The sequence below is a fragment of the Pygoscelis adeliae genome, unplaced genomic scaffold (assembly GCF_000699105.1).
Source record: "Pygoscelis adeliae isolate BGI_AS28 unplaced genomic scaffold, ASM69910v1 Scaffold71, whole genome shotgun sequence".
Classification (NCBI taxonomy): Eukaryota; Metazoa; Chordata; class Aves; order Sphenisciformes; family Spheniscidae; genus Pygoscelis; species Pygoscelis adeliae.
The window spans coordinates 12859331-12880673 of NW_008824356.1; the positions used below are offsets into that span (position 1 = coordinate 12859331).

The 21343-nt window shown below is 36.4% G+C and overlaps 1 protein-coding gene across 2 annotated transcripts in view; it reads right to left on the reverse strand.

Moving 5' to 3' along the window:
• TTC7B (tetratricopeptide repeat domain 7B) overlaps window positions 1-21343 on the reverse strand; it is a 124380-nt gene that overhangs the window by 47429 nt on the left and 55608 nt on the right. For both annotated transcript variants that reach the window (XM_009319443.1, XM_009319444.1), the window contains exons 13-16: window positions 20488-20560; window positions 19042-19202; window positions 4753-4869; window positions 457-554 (exon numbers count right to left, since the gene is read on the reverse strand). In XM_009319443.1, coding sequence (XP_009317718.1) covers window positions 457-554; window positions 4753-4869; window positions 19042-19202; window positions 20488-20560 — 449 coding nt within the window. The remainder of the gene's footprint in view (window positions 1-456; window positions 555-4752; window positions 4870-19041; window positions 19203-20487; window positions 20561-21343) is intronic.

Consider the following 21343-nt stretch of genomic DNA (forward strand, 5'->3'; position numbering starts at 1 on the left):
AACCCACCCATGTAAATATATTTTAATATATATTAGAGATTTTAATGAATTTAATTAGCAATGATGTCTTCAGGTTTTTTGAGATTAAAAGTTTTCTGAAATGTTTCTGATTTACCTTTTAAAAAGAAAATATGTGCAAATACCAAATGGACAGAAAAGCACAGGACTTAGTCAAATACGCTAGTTCAGCATACTAATTTTTAGCCCTTGCATAAGAAAATACCACTAAGCTCTGCAAGATCCATACTATAGATATTTTAATTTACAGAGAACATGTCAGCAAGTACTTCGTAAATAGAAAAGAAAAAAATCTTATATTGCACAATGTCTATTTCCACTTATATGACAACAATGAAAATATGATTTCATTTTGCAAAATAAACCAAAAAAGCTAATGCAAAATCTAGCTATGGCCAGACCATTTTACCTATTTTATTGTTCAAATGCAGTTCTTACCTGTTTCAGGATCACTGAAATCTGGTAATGTAATTGTATTAAGCTGTCGTCTATCAGCAATAGCTCTGTCTAACAGGCTGCTCCCACGTCCGGAATCACTGTAATGAAGCATAGAGATTGTAAGCTATTAAAATATAAAATTATATACTGAGGTACAAGTTGAATGGTGCCCTCCTCCCACAAAGGTTCTTGCTATAAAAGTTCTTGCTATGAACAAATTTAGTACCAAGCACCAGTAACCACTCACAGTGCATTAAGCCAGCTGCATTAAAACAGAACTAAGCTGAGCAAAACTAAATCCATATTTACTTCAGCAATTCCGTTTTCATAATTAATACAACCACAAAGGGAATACAGGCTTTTAATTTGATTCATAGCTAACAGCTTCACAGAATGGATTTATTGTACCTTAAACTTTTATATAATATGAGGTATAGCTCTCACAGTAAGCTGAGTAAGTTTGAAAATCCACACTTTTCCCAGACTGAAGAGAAACACTAAACTCAGGACATCTAATTTTAGGTAAAGATGTTATAAAGATGCCATAACTACATTTTGCGTAAAAAGGCATCACTTATCTCTAGAGTTTTTGGTTTTGGGTATTTTCTTTTTTTTTTTAATACACACACATATTAACTGCCTAATGTTGAATTTGATCCTAATAGTGCAGCAGGAACATTTTGAACACTTCCAACACCTCAGGAGCCTAAGCAGTAGCAGTGGTTTTCACTGATTGCTCCTGTGGAAAAATGCACTTAATTTCTACTTTAGTTGTAACTCAATATCTGTCCCTCAGGCTTCTTGTTGATATACTTGCTGGAAAACTAGTTGCTCCTAGAACTACTATTAAAGATTCAGCAGAAGAACAGGGACTGAAGAACTAAGTGTTCCTTCTCCTTAAGATAAGGAGAGTACTGAGACACATTGACAGAAAAGTGTGAGGAAGCACATATGGGCACTCCTTCTTTAACATTCTCTGGTTAATACAGTAATTTCATTTTTAGGATTGTAAGTCTGGTACTATTCACTATCAATTAATACTTTTTTAAAAACCTCATTTAAAAAAAAAGCACCCCACAAACTTAAAAATAATTAAGCTTTAAAGCAATTGGGCTGTTAGCCCAACTTAGCAGAGTTGCAAATGTTTGACTGATTCTCACCGAAGAGGAAAAACTCCACAAAACTCCTAGCTTAAAGTAAAGCCTGAGAGACTTTAATCTAAACTGCAAGACTGGAATTCAGTACATCTTTCCATTTGCCTTCAATTTAAAATCCCCTCCTCCTGAATTTGAACTGAGAGAAGGGCAAGAAGCCTTTCAGCAACTCTTTATAGTTGCACGCTCCAAAAACGAGTGAAAAAGCTTCCTCTCTTTGTACAGCTGTTACTAAAATGGTATAAAGAAAATTTTGCATTACCCTAACATTATTGCATGACTGATTTCCTTACAAAATGATGCCATTATAGAAATCCAAAGGAAACAGAAGGGAACTTTCTGGGACATACACTATCAGCTATAGTTGTTACATCAGTTGGTGCATATTTTCTGGTAACTGCTGTATTAATTACTTCCTCAATCCACAAGCACTAGCACGCCAAATGTTGCTGACAAGGAAAGCCAGGCTTAGCATAAGTATCTTCTAAGCACAGCACTAGCATTGTGGTTTGTTCTGTTTTCCTAATGCAAACTAAGAACTGGAAAAGAATTGAACTATTTTCTAATGAACTTCAAGCAGCAGGCTGAAGATAAACATTTAAACCTTCCAAGCCTTGCACCACAAAATAAGCTTTAAATTCATATTAACCAGCTCATGAGGAAAATGTTTGTATGCCAATTAAAGACATAAGAAAATTGTTCTAAATGAGCTGAACAAAGGTAAGTCACAGTGTTGCCTTTAGCCGTTACTTTGTGTGGTACATCTAGTTATACGTAATTTATTTTCATTATTAAAAGATTATTGAGGACACTGAACCTAATTTTACTTCATAAAATCTGATTAATTGCAAGAAGAAATGTTTAACATAAAACACAGCTTATCAAAAAAGTGAGTTCTTATCTCATTGGGAAAATGATACATCAAAATTAGTTTTCAGTCCAAATCAGAATAGAAAAAGATGTTTCAAATAAGCATAAAGGATACTTAAATCTTTGAAAAACAACATTCTAAAAAGGTTTCAAATGATTAAAAGACCTTTTATTATTGGCTTAAAGAACTGTTAAAAAAAGCTTCAATTATTTCCAGTGGGAGACATAATTTTCAAATGGTGCTTTTCAACAAAATGAAGTGTGTGTTAAAATTACAGAGGTTGGAAAATATAAGTTTTCACAACAAGGCTACATCATCATTCCTCACTACATCTGGAGTGTAGTTGGATGAATAGAACTTCCCAGTCACATTTCAGGTCTGAGTGGTAATTGTTATCCCAGTTGGACAGATCTGGATCACCGTGATACAATATGAAGGTATTCAGCCCTTAAATTTCACACAGACCATCCAAAGAAAGGTTACAGCTTGCTATCCGTATTCACTGTTTGATGTAACTCTGAATGTGTGATTCGTGAAACCTGTCTCCTTCCATCATGACACTTACTCATAGCTCCTATCCATTCCTAATTTGATTTTCATTTGTTACCATAAACCAGAACTTCAAGAAAAGCTTTAAATGTCAAGACAAAAAAGCAGTAAAAACTATCAGATGTTAAATAGTCCTCGTTAATTTTTCCACTTAGATGTTCTTGAAGTAGAACAGTGACATGAGAGTTAAACATTGCTGTTTGAAGCTGACACAGCCAAGAGTAAGTTTTCAGTCACTGCTGATGCCTGAAGGAAGCATTACTTAACATGTATTTAACATGGCATAGTAGGTCTTAGCACAACAACAACAAAAAAAGTAATGACAAGCCATGATTAGAGCCCTGATCTGTGGAGGTAACAGCAGAGATGGAAGGTGAAAAGTCGTGCTGGAGTACATGCAAAGCCTCACTGAAATTAAGCTTACATAGAAATTGTAACTATTCTGCCCAGCACAGCATTCTGACAATAAGCTCTTAACCCCCCCCTCCCCCCCCACACAACCAGCCAACTAAAATAAACCACCACCCACTAAGTTAGAAGAGAAATTCTCTCCCAGGTCCCTGCTGCTAGTTCAGGGACTTTGAGTTGAAAACAAGTCAGCTCAAACCTCTCTGGTTGCTGACACACTTGCTTTCTATAACCCCAGAGTCCTGCTCCCTGCTCCACAGTGCAGTATCAAAGTCTCTCCCAATGCGCTGTGACCGACTCGGGTCCCTTCCCCGTCTTCTCCTGCCACACCCTCCAAATTTTCCTGCTCTGAACTGCTCACTAGCTCGCTGAAGAGGGAAGCAATTTTCCCCCTTTGGCCATTAGGCCAACTCTCTCAATCTTCTTAAAGAGATGCATGTGTTTACATAACAGATCAAACAAAGTAAGAGCAAAAACTGAACAGATGATGTTCATCATACTGCTATACAGGTATCTGATGCCACCTGGTACAAAGCTCTTCTGCTGCAGCATCTCTTCTCCAGAAACTCTCAACCCTTCAAACAACCAGATAGCAAGAAATTCTGCTTGTCCTCTTCTCCAGGTACTTGATAAATGTGTTGAATAGTACCAGCATGGATTTCCACAAAGTGGCCTTCCTGTTTATTTCACAGCTTATCTAAATATATATGGCAAAGGACCTTCACAGAAGCATTTTGGAAACCCAAATAGGACTATATCAACTTATCCAAATACTTGCCAATGCCTTTGAAGAACGTAAATAGGTTCCTAAGCAAGACCTCCCTTTAAAAAAAAGCCATGCTGACTTTGCAAGACCATCATATTTATCCATGTGACCTGTGGCGTTTCTATGGTCTTAATTAACGTCTAGTCCTCCTTCATTTTATTTAGTGAAAGTCCTCGAACTAAATTTCCACTACAGCAATCTCTCCACCAGCCAATATAAAAGGCTCTATAACCCAGATCGGGGAAAAAATCAAGACAATACCAGTACATTGAGCCCCATCAAGGAGAATGGCAGAGTTACCCAATCTCTGTAATCAGTCCTCATCACTGCAGAGTTTATTAGCTTTGGCGTGCTTACTTCACAGAACTCGGGGTAGTTTCTGCATGTCCCTCAACTGGTATCATTGCACTTCAGTCTCCACATTCCCAGAGGATTAGTTTGTTAATACGAAATACCAGACCATGTAAAAGCAGGACCGCTGACCTAATACTGCCCTGAAAGGCTAATGAGAAAGGTATCGAGCAGCCTAGAATTCTACAGCATCTTACCTTGGGTTAGTGAGATTGTAGCAGGATTTCCAAATCTGGAGCATGTGTTTACAGGTAAGGAGTGCTTCATCTGGGCCTCTGCACAGGGACTCCAATTTGACTTTTGTAAACAGTAATCTAGTGAAAAGGGAAAGGAAATTAGAAGAGAAATAAAAGAGATTCCAATTCAAGCAAAACATTTTTAAAAGATAGCCAACATCACACCAAACTGGAGACAGTGTTGATTTAAGTAATTGTTTCAGGAAGTAATTACAATAAAGTAAAATATCTAACATCATCAAAGTAACAGTGCTTTTTACAAGATGGCCTTTTCAACTGGACAGAAACAATAGTTGACAGGATTTTTAAATTTTTTTTTTTAAAGTTAAGCAAGATAATATAGCTTAGTGAAATTGCAGGACCACTAAAAACAGCACTTCATTTGTTGAAGACAAGAGAGACATCTTCACTAAAGAAAATCTTTACTACTTTTATGAGAAAGGAAAGTATTTTCCATTAACTGGCTCAGATGATAGTTATCTAACATATAACTCACGAAGAAAACAACTCAGTACTGATGCAAGTTACTTCCCTATAATATCAACTTTTATTATAGGAAATGGAAGAGGCTATACTGAAAAAGATACCACTAGACCAGATAGATTCATGGGAGGAAGTCAGCATTGGTAAGATCAACAAGAAAATGGAGCTCCACTCTACATTATGTTGCCATCAGCAGGCACTAAAATTGATGTTTGACTTGAATTTTGAACATTTTGAACATTTACAAGTGACAACCTGAAGAAAGCACATAATTCATCAAATATGCAGCAAACTGCTCATAGCGGAAGTAAACATGTTTGCTGGAAGCCACTATAAATTAATTCTGATTTCAAAGTTGATGTTTCTAACTGCAGCAGGACAAATAAAGTGCATAGCCTCATAAGATGACGACTGCATATTCCTTTTACATTCCCTGTATCAGCAGAAGGTTCTCCACAGAGATTAACTTAGACACCTCCCTGGATAATTAAAGAATATAAATGCAATGCGACAATAAAGGAACTAGTCAATTGGTATGCACATTTATAGGAGTCACAGCATCTGGGAACAGGTAATACACTGGAAAAAACACTAATTTAAAAGCAATTTTTAGTAAATTGCAAGATGAAAGAGCACAAAGCAGGAGGAGAGGATGCATATAAAACTGTTAGCCTACTTTCTGTTTTTAAACCCAGGTGTACTTTGGCATTTTATTCCAGTGCAACCTTAATCATCCTAAGTGAAAAATTTATATGATTGGTCATATGGTTTGCGTGGGAAGACTGAGAAGGGTGTAGAGGGTGGGCATGTGTGAAAGCTCAGAACTTTCTTATCCCAAATACAAACTTTGAGGCTGCTAATAGTAACTGCAAACTGCCAGAGGGTTTTCTCAAGAATAAGAAATGACATCAACTGCCTCAGCAAGTTACAGTAGCTAAAGCTTTAGTGTTGCACTGAATGTCCTTTGCAGAAACTACCCAGCATGTAAATCTAAAAATGAATCACGCTACCTTAACTGTACAATATGTGTGTTGGTGGGACTGAGGAGGAAACGAAAGGCAGGTCGCTGAGTTAGTTTAAGAGAATGAGCACCTGTGGATAAGCGAGGTAAATAAGGTCATATGGAGTCTCATCTGATGTCTTGTAGGAATGCAGAACAGAGTAATCAGTTACACTAGTTTAGCTTTCTTCCTACCAGTAAATTGGATTTGAGTATACAGGGAACTATATAGATAATTTAAAGTCATATTTCATTTGGCAGAGCAGTCCTCTCTAGATATTTGTTTAACTGTGACTATATCACTGGAAGAAAAAATGTCCAGGTCTGTCCATCATTTTACTCAAGGAAAAATGGCAAATAACATCCTCCTCCACTCACACTACATCTGTTCTACCCTTCACACGTGTGCACACACACTCCCCGCCCAAACAACAAGACCCAGGCATCAAAACCCAAACCCAAAACCACAGGAATCTACCTCATACAATCCCTTTCCTTTTTCTCTGTATGTAAAAAGAAAAGAGTACTTTTTACAGTTTGAAGAGCCTATAGAAGTTCAATTTTTTAAAATTTGTGATCATAAAGCACCTTACAAAAGTTATGGAACATAATAAATTCAGAAGCACTGAATTTACAAGTCATTCTAGAAAGAAGACAATCGTAATATATACCTTATTATGTACAGTTTACAGATAGACTGAATTTACATTAACAGCCTTCAAGCATTTAAGACTTTCAGGAATTCTGTAGCAGAGAGAAGGCACAGGGTCAGTAAATCACTAAGATTCATCATGTAAGAGCTAAAAGAAAAATTGAGTGGGAGATAGAGAGGGGATTTGATTATTAAGAAATGACTTAAACACGTGTACAAAATAGCAGGAGTCTGTGCAATAAAAATATAAGAACCTGGACTACTAGTGCAGGATTCAAGGGCAAGATAGCAGAAGACAAATATACTTGTAAGAATTAAAGCAACACAGAGTTTGATGCTTTTGGATGCACTTGGTACACATGCAACATCATCCCTGTTTTTTATGCATTATGGCAACCAAGGGGACTGGATGGTTGCACGTTTCCCAAAATACAAACAATAAAGTATGATGGAAAAATATTCATAATTCTAATAAAGAAAAGCTAGGCAATTGTATCTAATGGGGAAAAAAAAATACACTGGTGTGGGATTATCCACACTAAACCAAAAATAATCTTTTGAATAGAAAAGGTTGCATTTACAAAGCCACACAGAGCAGTTTCCCTGGGTCCAAGAAATATTTTGACTACAAATCACAAAATAACTAAGACACTTCAGAAAACTGAGATGGGGTGTTAATAACAAAATGAAAACCTGCCAAGTAAAAGTTTACTTAACAAATGGGGTAAGGAAGCGAAGAAAAAGGAAGGAGGCAACAGGCAGGAGGAACACCATGTGACAAACAGGTCTCCCAAATTAACTTAATTCTTCCAAGTTCCCCTGAAATATGGCTGGAGGTACAAGTTCATAACAAGATAAACAAGCAGCTCAGGGACAAGTATTATCAGGAAGGTTTTAGAAACCATGAGGTAGATCATCTGAAAAAGGATTCTCTGAAAGTTCAGCTTCAAGCATCTGTGGAAACAACTCTTCCGGAATACAGCCTGCACTACTGACACAGAGAATTTTAAACTTTACAGGGACATTTTCACACCCGTTTTTAATACACTATTAAAAATGGTGAAGAATGGATAAAAACTACCAAGAGATAGGATGATGAAAATCAAGCTGTACATTTTATGAGTATCATGAATTATCTGTTTCTGTTTGTAAGAGTCAGTGGTTTAAACTACTGGCACACGGTGCAGAACAAGTATGACAGAGTAACCACAGCATGGTGGGACAGCACTCATGACTAAGAATGCAAGTACCGAGGAATAGACAATATTCAAAATAGAAATGAAGAGTAGAACAATATGTGTCAGCAACATGTCAAACTGGAATAAATATAACAGATAACAAGAACAGAAATCTGTTTAGGTCAAATTGTTTGGGGAAGGGAAGTAGGTAAAAACAGGTTCTGTTAAAGACATTAGACTAATGGGGCATTTGTTTCAGCATCAGTGTTTAATATGGTTGCAGATTTTTAACGTTAGATAAAAATAAAGTGAATTGTATCATTTTAGGAGACTAATTACCCAGGCACAAAATGGAGAACAAATCAAACTCTCAAGTGGAAGGGCTTAGTTATTCTTGGAACTAATAGCTGATAGATTTATGAAATAGCTACTAAAGCAGCAAATGACTCCATTACTTCAAGACTGTTCTCACTAACTAATGAGGACATTATAAAACAGCTGCTCACAACCTAATCCATATATTACTGGATTTTTATTTAAATAAAGAATGAAAAATCCCAAACGGGTTTATAACTAGGTCTTTGAATTTCAGCAGCATACACCCAAATAATTTGATAGCGAAGGTTGGCAAAGACATCCACGATACAGCAGAAGCCTGGCATTTAACACAAAGATGCTAAAACATTTAAGAAGCCACATCTCAAGTTGAAGGGGTAAAACAATGTTCAACAAGCCAATCATTGATAACATTGTGCAAGTAAGACATCAGAAACATGCAGAGATCCTATCAAGAATAGCAGGGGACAGAGAGGGGAGAGAAGAGGAAGAAAAATCAGCACAGAAAGCTGCATCTTAGGTACACAGTAAAAAGTAAAGCTAAACTATACCTGAACGGGTTATTATACAAAAAAGTTACAGTCTTTAAAGGCTTTTTTGTACCTAAGTAAGAAAAAAAAGAAAATGTGTATACTAAACGGGGACAATGGGATGAAGATTAAGGATATTCAGGAATGAAGCCCCAACCTCCACCATAATCCTTATCTATGTTGTCTCAGATATGAAAACAATGACAAATGGAGAACTGGAACACTTTAAAAATGATTAAAATTAATACAGTCAAAAATAATCAATTTCTCAGAATTATGGAAACAGTGACACACAAGATTGTCATTCTAGAGTAAAAACTTTAAAGAAAAATATCACTTCTCTAACGATGGGGGAACAGCAACTATATTGCCAATGTTTTTTTCAAGAGGGAAGGCACAGGTGAATATATAAAATCTTAATAACATGCAAAAATTTATACAAAAATAGCATACAAAAAAATGAAAGAAGTATTAGATAACATTGTTAATGGAAAAATGGGTTATAGTTCAGGTTTAATAAACAGATTGTACCAAACAACCTGTGTAACACTTACTCCAAACCAGAGCTGCCTAACAGCCAGGTTCATCAAGGTGAGACAGCTCTAAAGAGGGCAGATGCGATTCTGGAATGTACTCATTGGAGCAGGAAGAGAAAGAGACAGTGCCATTGTACAATACCCCGGTGAGACCACATCTGGAATGTTATACATAATTCTAACAGTTAAAAAACACACACACGAGAAATTTCAAATTGGAGCAGCTGCAGAGAAAGGCTGCGAGGGTCGTCAGCTGACTGGAGACTGCAGAGTATGAAAAATACTTCATTTAGTCAGTCTAGCAAAAGAAAGCCAAGAAGAGTTACAAATTCTATCTATAAATACAGATGAGACAAGCACCATGAAGGGAAAAGAACAATTTATCTAGACGATAATGTTTCCACAAAAATTAGCATATATAAAGACCATACAGACTATTAAAACATTAAGGGTGGAAATTAGGTCTCAAGATTATAAATGAAATTGTAGAAGAGATTGCTTCCTCACAGTTTGTTTTGGATAGGCTGCAGAAGAGGTGAAGCAAATAACCTAACTGTTCTTAAAATACAGTTGCTAAGTTCATGAAAAGTATTACAGATAGGACAACTATAATAATGGAGCCTTGTGACTTCCAAGGTTCTTGCTAGTACTCTATTTCCTAATCAGAACAAACTATCTATTAAATCATGATCTGAAGCTTTGCCTACCAGCCAGTCAGTGTAATTTGTAGCATAGTTAAGAACTTGTGAATCTCCAAAATAAAATCACTGTCTTAATTATGCCTCCTTCTTCTCAGCCAGCCTGTTTCACTTTTTGAAATAAAAGACCCAGATGCTACAACCACCAATTCCCTTCCACAGAAACACTCTTATAATGTCAGGAGATCAAGAGGAGTTAATTTGTCCAATACTGGCTTAAGTTTTTAAGGATATTTCTTTAAATTAATAGAATAATAAAATTCAAAGTAGTGAAGACCAAGCTCTGCTATGCGACAAGTAACACTATTAGTACTGAGAACTCTTAGTTCTTTCAGTGAACAGGTACTGCTCGCCTTGGGTGTCATTTTAAAACCAGCTGCTTTGCTTTTGGGATCAAGTAAGCAGTTTTCACAAGTTGCTGTGCACCGTATGAGCACACCAGCTTGGATCAGCCATAGCTGGATATCTGTATTCCACACACTACTGCATGGAAGAGACCTGCCTTTCATTCCCCAATTCTTTCTTCAAATCTGGCAATATGACATGCTATCTATCATTCTTCCACCAGATACGCCTGCTAGAGCAGTGTCACGCAACACAGCAGTAATCAGGAATCTCCCTGAAGTCCCTCAGACTAAGAAACCTTCTACAGCAAACTTTTAATTCCACTAGACGACTACTTCTGAAGGGTCCATACCCCCATATCCTGATAAAAACTGAACAGAATGCTCTATTTTCAGTTAGGATTGGGAGTAAACTTCATTATTCTTCTCTTACTATAGAAATTATTTACATTGTTCAGGGCTTGAAAAATATAAAAAACCTTAGCAAATTCAGTTTCTCTTAGTCAGTATGTACTATCAGCAAGTGCCCTTCTGACAGTCTTGTAATTACTCATAAATAAGTGGTTTAGAAGAAAAAGGTTAAAATTAAAAGGAAATCTTAGAGTTCCCAGCGTTTACTTCATTCACACTCCAGAACCTGACAACAGTTTACTGTCTGCAAGTTTGTAGCTTCTTTTAAAAAGAGGAGGTAGGGCTGTCTGCTTTAAGACCCTTCACTTGGGAATTCCACTTGAATCCAACAGGACTCTAATTTATGTGTAATATACTCTCTTAATGAAAAGATCCTTATAACAGCACAGTAGGAAGCTTTCCAAACAATTTGTTCAGCAGCACGGCTTAATAGCTCTTAAGCTGGATTTCTTTTTAAAAACCCAGCATATAGCTATAGGAACAAATACAGCCTTTGCACTCTAGTGTGGAAATGAATCGTAGAAATAACTGACCAAGAAGCAAGTAAGAATGCCAGCAAACAGGTAATTGAATATAAGCCCCCAACGAAGCAATTACGCTCAAAATAATTAACACAATCCTTTCTAACAGACACGATGCAGGTGAGTCTCTGTATAAAGCAGTGATAAACGATACTGAAATATTTCGTGCAGTTCTTGTTTACATGTGATGAAGACTGGCTACAGTTCAACAGCGCAACAGATAACTTAAAGGCTAGAGAACGTGCCCTACTGTCAGCAAGTACGGTGACGTTCTTATCAGAAAGGACATTTGGAGGTGACCTGATTACAGAAGCTACCATCAGAGTATGAAGTCACCCGTATTACAGAGTGCTTAGTAAAGAACGATATAAAAACCAATGGCTGGAAACAAATACGGGATCAACTCAAGAACAAAAATACAGTCTTAATGAAGACTGCAGCTGAAACACTGAAACAAACTACCACATGCTGCAATGGTTTCTCCAGTTTTTGATGTGTTCTTATCAAGATCGGATGTCCTCTGGAAGGTATGCTTTAGCTAAATCTATATTAATAGAAAAACTATAGCAAATTTGGCAACTTCTGATATATAGAAGGTCAGGAGTTTTAAAAATTTATCTTCTTGGCTTCAAACTCTGTTAATTTGAGCATCCAGTTTTGACAGCTGTCCCTTTAATGCTTGCTGTAGAAAGCTTACAGCTTCACATTAGTCAACTCCAAACCATCTGCATGATCATCAAAACACAAAATGACAGAACTGCAAAAATTTAACCTACAGGGAGAATGACAACATGAAACTAAATAGAATATGACATACGTATAGTTTTATAAAGGATTTACTTACACATTCAGTGATTTTAGGTGCATCACTTCTATCACCATGATAATCAAAGTACAGAAAGAAATTCATAGAGGTGTCTGCTGCAATTGCAAAGTGAACCCTTGCACAGTCAGTCTACTCCATTTTGTGTATTCAAGGAAAGTTTTATTATCAGGAAAGATATAAATATAAATCATTCATTACGAAACATGAAAAATCATCATTTGTAAGTACCTTGAAATAACTTTTTGGATGACTGAACAAATTAATCTTATTTCCTGGTGATTTCTTTTGAATTCCTGTGACATTGTTACCCAATCAATTTCTCCCGCCTTATCCTGAAGCCAGTTTCTTCTTTCCCAGTTAATCGTATCTGCTTCTCATTTTTGTTCAAAGTGTCAACAGCCAGGAATGAGTCTCAATTATCCAAGCTGCATTTGCAAGCTAACAAGACACAATTAATTAGAAGGGGTTACCGAACACAACTATAAGCAATGTCTACTTAGGCTTTTTTTCAGCTGCTTCTATCAATCCGGTTCCTTCAGGAAATCCAATTGACTGAATCACTGGATGCCCAACACTGGCAACAGGAGGTCAAGCAACCAACTCTAGTTTTTGTAAGAACTCCAGAAAATCATTTAACTTAATAAAAAAAGTCTCCTAAACTGTTTCCCAATCAATCACCAAACATACCCAAAAGATGTGAAATCTGTTCCAAGTGATTCAGGAAAAGTGACAGATTTCTATAGTGTCAATATTAATCATAAGGGTAATTTCCTCCAACTTTGGTTGCACAGATCCCCAGTAGTGGGAAGCCCATATACAGAAACATAGATGAAGTGAAAATAGGCAGTTCAGATTGCTATTTGAAGCCTGACTCTCAAACAAGCAAAAGATGCAACAAAAACAGCCCTTCAAGCCCCAAAATAACACAATTTTGTGGAAACCATGAGTAGGTATCTTTGGTGTGCATTGGATGACCTCTGCTGCACCCTTTGAAATATTACTCCCCATATATTTGTTCACAAAGTAGTAGCATTGCTTCTTTGCAAGGAAAAGCAGCAGCCAGTCCTGTGACTTTTGGTGGAGTTTATGTATACTGTATTCCATCTTATGAACTCAATGTCCTTAAGAAAATGTAAATCTGTAAACTATAATGACGATGGTTTCTGACTAAAGCCAGAACAAATTAGTTATACTTGAAAACTTTTTGTTTTCCTGCCTTGAACACCCTGCGGCAGCCAGCTCATGACCCAAACTGGGACTCCTTCAATCAAGTTTCAAAGAAGAATCTACAGCCCAGCAAATATAATTCAGGGATAAGACCCTGAGGCCAATGACCAATTGGTTATATAAAGTCATATCTACCTATCAACAATGTCTTTTTTAATGGGCCATTCTGTAAAAGCACATAACAACAACCAAAGCGGAGGGGGAGACAAGCCCAGCACGAAAAGAAACACAAGCAACTGATACTGTCTTTCATGACTTACAGAAACATCATTCCTGAGAACAAATTCATTTAACTCCCAAGATGGACAGGCTCAAAATGGAATGGATTTGAAAAAGCATGTTGTCAAATCTTGACAAGAACCTGAAAGATGTGATTTTGGCAAGCCTAGCAGATCACTACTTCTTGTCCAATCATATATTACTGCCCTTTCCTCAAATAATTTCCAGTGCTCTATTTATCAAGGAAAAAAAAAGTTTAAGTTTAACCAGCACCACACACTGTAGTGCAACTACAACCGACCTTAGGAAAACACAATAGCATAGTCTATTCCCTTTAATTGATAAATACACCCCTGTCCCACAAAACATCAATGTATGTATCATCATACACTGCACGCACCAAACAGCTCTTCTGTTATGCCCACCCAGACAACTCCCAGAAGGAAACAGGTTTGTTAATCAATGAACTGAGAGGCATGTTAAAAGGCTCTGCGATTCCGGGAAATCTAATGTAGCTCAAAAGAGCCCCTGAGGGTCAGGAAGGAAAGGATTTAATAGTTTTCAGAGGAGTGACATATTGGCCTGATGCTTCTGTGAAATATGCTTGGAAGAAAAAAAATTTCCATCACACTTCAACAAATGTAAATGTTTAAACTGTGAACTTAGCCTTCAGTTGTCTTCAAACCTGTTACCATATGTCTTTCCTTTTTGAGTGTACTTCACATTAAAATAACATGCTTGCACTCCTCAAATAACCCATCTGCTGTTCCCTACTTCTGCTACTTTAAAAGCTTGTCAGCTGCTATCCATTGCAGTTCAATTTTCAGCATAAAATTAGCAATTAATACTTATTATTTATTTTGCCTAATTACACTAATTTCAGGCACTATACTCATCTTTAAGTGCCCCAACACTTGAAATAATGAGGGAACCCCAAACAGCTAAGATTAAGAAAACAACATCACAAGTATTTCATTAAGAAACCTAACACTGTCTCCCTTGACTGAGAATCTACTTATCGACTAACCATGAAGTAGAAATAGATAAAAAGTGTTGTTTCAAGATTTCATATCATTCAGAAGTCCACTATGATATAGATTCCCTGTAACAAGCAGATAAAAATACAGGAAAGAGTCATGGGAAGGAGTCTGTAAATAAGGCTCCTCAGGTAATTGCACATATAACTGTACTATATATATTGCACAAGATACACAAGCCCAATATGAACCAATGCAACACAACCACCATTGCTTTGCATCATATCTCTGAATACACCTTCAGACTGTAATGCACACCTCTGGGACTGCTTATACATTCAGAGCAGACAATCACTGATTAAAATAAATACAATTCAAGGAAAATCCAAGCAGCTAAGACCTCAAGCCTCCCACATAGTTAAGTACTCTAGTGATTTAGGATATATTGTGGCTCCTTCCTGCCTACTCTCTTTGCATTCAGGGCAGCATGTCCCTGCTTCCGTTTCAAGAGGAGAAATGGATCATCTCACCCAGTCTCCCACATAGTTTGATGGTTATGACTCTGAGCTGCATCATCTGTGGGTTCAAATCCTGTCAAGCTGGAGAAGAACTGAACTTTGCATTCCTATAACACGGACAAGTTGTCTAATGAAAGGTGGGGAAAAAACAGTGTAACTTTAGATGAATTCAAATGCAGTAGGACCTGACTGAGATTAACTATTCAGATTTTTTGGTGCTGGCACCTTACTCCCACCCATGTCACCAGAGCAGGGTATTCATAATCTTTTCAATAATCTTAATCTGTTCAGTAATCTTTTGTCTAGAGATCTTTTTGTCCCTGGATCAAAGCACTCTCAGATTTCAGGAGGCTTCAGAGGTTAGCTAGCATTTAAAAGTAGATTGATTGTATTGCTCTGAAAAACACAGGTAACTTGTTTATAAGTTGAGTGGTTACAACCTAGCATTTTAAGCTTATAAAAAGTTTGAAATGATAGTGCTATAGATATTCAGCAAATATCTTGCATTTTGAATATTTCTGGAAAACATTACTACATACCTATTTCACTTTTAGAGCTTTCTTAGATTTTCACCAATAGTTTTTCCTATACTCCTTAAGATCTTAGAGCAGATTGCATATTTATGCTGCCAATATAACGAACAAAGGAAGAACAATCAACTCTCCATTCAAAGAAAAAGCTGTACTTTGCTGCTAACAGCACAATGTGATGTTTGCTCAATCCTTCCTCTCCTTTAGATAATGATGGGACACAAGTCTTTGGCTCTGAGGAATTTCTTTCTACTTACTGACCTAGAGGTGCATGGGGCAAAATCATTATCTGATTGGCCAGATTATTTGTTCAGCAGCTTTCTAGCTTTACAGGGCAGGAAGGTTAATGCTAATTTAAGATACGAAGGTATGCTTGCTATATACCTCAAATATTGAACATGAATTCTAGGAATGCATCAGATTTTCAAAGGTTAAAAACTGACAGGCAACATATTTACTAATTGACTACAACAGAAGTGCTGGAAAGTATCCACTTCTCAGCATGACTCTCAGTGTATTCTATGACTTCCTTGCAACCTCTGGCATTATGCAAAGATGTAGCATTATAAACCTCTGAAAATTTATTTTGTTTTCAAAGAAAAGCAAAACAAAAAGAACATACAGCTGAGAACAGGGCAGGACAGCACTCAGTGCAGCAGTGCAATTACAGCATACAGAGGTATGCGGATAAGAATAACAATAGAAGAAATAAGAAATAACATAAATCACAAGCCCTATGTGTTACTTTAATATTTTCCAAGTACAGACATTTATTATGCTGCAAAGCTATCAAAGTATCATTTTGCATAAGGCTGAGGTAATGGATTCATTCTAACAGAAATACAGAGAATACCGAGAAAAGTCTTGTACTATTTAGCTTACTGGGATTGCAGACATAACCGAAAGATAAAACATAAAACATGATGACATTTGAAGTGTTTACAAAAGCCAATAAAATACGATAGGCGAATAATCAAATGTTTCAGTATATCTAAAAATTAGCAAGCCTTAGAGGAACACAAGAGGATCTCTTCCCAGTCTGCTAGAAAGTACTGTGAGATTGTACTGTTTACAGACATTGCAGAATAAGAAAACAGAAACAACAATACACTAAGCATTTGTGGTTTATATCTTATATATATATGCACATACACGTTGTCAACCATTTCAAGAGCACCAGATATAGTGCACAAGAACAGATTGTAAACTTGAGGTTTTGCTGATAAATCCTTGCAAAAATAACCCAGTTACATGAAGGAATCAATCCAAATTTGTATTATTGACCAGATGTGTCTGTATGGCTGTCGGTATCAATTGCAGAGAGCACACAAGGAGTCTCAATCATATCCTTGACTTCTCTGGGAACCAGAAGTAACCTGACAGCACTAAAAAAAAGACTCTAAAAGACTGTCTAGATACACATAGAGCTGTGTTTCACCTTGGATCCTTCAGCAATTGTTGCCACATCTGATGGCGATTCCTACTGCCAAGATATTCCTCTCAAATTCCCTGATCTGTACCAGTAGGTTGCAACATAGTACATTGTATCACCACGGTGTTTGTATTATACAACAGGACGAACAATTTAGAACCACCATTATGACCCATATGATTAATACACTTCCATACATTAACAGAAAGATCAGTACTTTTTAAAACAACTCAGGCAACATGTTTAACTACAAGATGCAATTATAAACAAGTACAGAAAGGCCATATTTGAACCATATTTGAAAAACCCATAAATACCTTTTGAATGCTCACAAGAGGAATTTTAAACATTTTACTGAACGATCCTTTGTTCTCTTATTACAGTAGGGAGAACTGCAGTTTCAGAAATACTTCTTCTAGACTATTGATATTCTGAGAGATACAGCAGCTTCTTTGTCATTTACATCGCCACTAAGTGGCAGAAGATGAACCAGTAACAGACAGAAGATGACAGATCACGGTGCTTTGAACATACTTGTTTTTAACAATAATAGGGCATAAAATTAGGTAGCTGATACTTCAATTGCCGCTCAAACCATGACTTACTGACAGGTCCCTCAGACCCGAGGAAAGCACAGACAGGTTTGGGAGAGGAACTGCTAGATAGTTCTGAAATCATGAAGCATGTGTGGAAGCCCCTAGTAAGAACAGAGACAAGTTATACGTGTGTGGATAAGCCAGGAAGTGAGAAAGAAGAAAAAGTCCACAAAAGCAGTTGCACAGAACTGGCTACAAGAGACAGAAGTTCTGAGGAGAGGTGATATCAACAGAGGTCCTGGTCAGATTTATGAGGAAAAAGGCAACAGTACCTTATATAGACAGCCAAAAAGAGGCATGAAATGTCAAGGAACAGGAAGGAAAAACACTATAATCCCTATTTTCAAACTAATAATTCTTAAAGAAATCATATTTTTTGGTATGTTGATATAGTACCAACTTATGATACAGGCCAGTCATTTAAAAGTTAAGGTTGAGATACTTCAAAAAAGTGTCTAAATAAGCATTTAGGATATTTGTAATACTATGGATTACAACCTTAGTGACTGTTGGTAAAGCATCAGAATGGAACATTGGAAGTTAATGGAAGCTGTCCCTGAGATATTTCGCTGTGAAGCGTTTCATCAGATTTTCATAAGAAAATAAATAATAACAATAAAAAAAAATTACAAAAGTATAAAATCCAAATGTATTTTAAGATATACTTAACATGAAGAATAAACACAAAGAATGATTTCTTTCTTAAACAACAGGAGAACATCTACCAAACGTGCTTCTTCCCTGTTCACTTGTTTAGTTATCCATCAGCAAACTTCAGATGACTGGTTATTATACAGGCAAAACAGGAGATTCTCCGTTATGGTGTATTTTACAGAATAGATTGCATACAATATGCATAGAGTTATCTGTAGGATGGGATAAATCTATCCTAGCTAATAGTAAAGTCCTGTTTACCCTTCTTAGAATATTGCATAAAAACAGAAGACAGAATAAAGCATGCAACAGGGAGAAATTATCTAAATAAAGAGTCTGTAGAAAAAGACAAAATAAGACCAACTATCCAGCTCTAGCCTCCCTTCCAAAATGAAATCCTTAATCACTATTTAACAAGCCTTTAATAAAAAGCAGACTTGCATTAAATGGGCAGAGGGGAACATTTGGAAAAAAACTCCAGACCAATCTTCAAATCCACCCCCTCTTGAAAGGAATGAGATGAGAATCTAAGAAAAATAAATATGAGAGAAAGCATAGAAAGCAAAAATGACATTCACTCACATAAAATTTTCTGGATATTCACTCAAGGCCATATCAATGATATTCAAAGCATCATGATAGTGTTTCTGGGCTGATAGCAAGAGTGCAAGGAGATGAAGAGAGTTGGCATCATCTCCTTGTAGTTGCAGAGCCTGACGAACATAACCCAAAGCTTCTGGTATCTGATTAAAAAAAGGCAGAAAAAGAAAGCATCACTATTAGAAGTATTGCCTATTACTTGATTGCATGTCCATAAAATTTTCAAAATATTCACCTGGATACCATGTAGAATTCTATAGACTCCTGTAAGACACTACTCAGAAGTTTAAAATGGACCTGATGCTCTACAGTGAACAGTAAAAATTAAATAATATATTAGCCCTGGAAAATAAGATACAAGTTTTATTAAAACAGTTCCCTTCAGCTCTTTAAAATATTCACTTACTATTCTTTTTTCAAGTATTGGTTGTATTTCTACATGATTTTGAAAATATTTTAATTGTAATACATTAACTAAAATGTACAGCTAGACTGCAACAGTAACTTTTCTTCACATGGAATTTCATTATCTCCTCAGCTGCATGTGCTTTTGCTCAAAATAAGTACACTAAGTGTTAAAAACAGGAGATTTAATTAAGCAACATGAGAAGTTTGGAATTCAGAAGTAGAGAGTCATAGCCTGCTGCTGAAAAATATTTTGTGCTATTAAAGTGACAATCCATTCCACTCTAATGCGACATAGTCCAATGTCTCTGCTACTCATTAGCAATGAAAAGTAGTCACCTAGAGTATGTAAACTACTGTGCTCAAAACTATTTCCTAAAATAAACATGACACAGGAAAAGGCTTACCATGACATATACAAAGCAGCTCCACGTTATCCAAATTCATGTGATATGTGATAGAATCCTAAATCCCTTAAACATAACAGCTGTACAAGTTGGACCGAGCTCTGATCTCTTTTACAGCTTTAAAGTATTTTCCAGTTTTTTAAACACATTTTTGTAATTTTGTTCACAATAACCAAACCTCCTTCAAATATCCAGAAAAGGCATGGATGTTAGCAGATACTCAAGATTTAAGCACTGTCAAGATCATTAAAAACTAGATTCAAGAGTCCCACTCTCCAGATAACCAGTCTGAGCAGAGATTACACGTAATAGGTAAAAACAGGGTGAAAATTGACTTTTTTTCTCTCTCCATCCAGCACCGTAAATGCTGAAACAAATAAATTGAGTGACTTATTTCTAATCCTAGAGCTGGAAATATTGTGGCAGAACTCTGGAGAAGTGTACAAGACTGAAGGTGTTCAGAGAGAATATTTGGGGTTTTTTTTCCATAGATATGCATATATATACAAGGAAAACCAGTTTTTTATTGAAGAAATCTTCATCTGTATCCATCAACAGATACAAATTCTAATCATCATATGACAGTGTGAGGCTGCACTTTTAAAACACAACTAACCTGTCTGGATATGGCAAGCTGCAGTGCCAAGTAAAATGCTGCCAGATGATCTGTTGGAGACAAACTGTGAGCCCTTAAAAATAAAGAAACAAAACAAAAACCCAGTGAATTTTTCCCCTGTTAGTACAGGTTAGACATACACACAAACGCATATATATTCATGTACCCATATTCAGATCTCTTTGACTACATGTATGCTCATATTTTGATATAAGTAGTGTTCATTCCAGTGACTTTTCTGTCACTTTTAATAGAAAAGAATTATGTCATTTTTAATAGAAATTATGTAATTTCAGTATAAATCTTAAAAATGAGCAATACAAAATTATTCAATTAAAATACACTCCTAAACAAACACTACATGTAATTATCTAAGAAAAGGAAAAAAAAGACCCAAACAAAAAATCCCCCAAAACAGCATGCCTTCAAAGACAAGAATCATGGTATCTGCACGAGAAGTACCCAAGCAATTGCACCGACCCTGACCAGACTGGTTCTGAAGCACAGAACTCAAAGAGGAAGAGTAGCAGCAAAGTAGATCAGAGTTTTGTTCTTAGACTCCCAAAGTTTAAGCACATTTTCAGTCCAGCATACTAAGCCTCCTAGGAAGCCAGTTACTTCTTGGCTTTGAGTTGCTTTGAGATTAAGTTAGCAGAGCACCTTGCTATGTAGCAACGGAAAAGAAATCTAGGCCAGACAGCTTTATCATAGCATTATAGTAAAAGGCAGCATAAGATCTGATTCATCAGGAACCTCTGTCTTCTCACATCCAAAGAGACAGCTCCATTAGTTTAGCAACTACACCCAACACCTACCAAAGTAGTTTAACTTATTAGGAGACAGTTTCATATTTTGC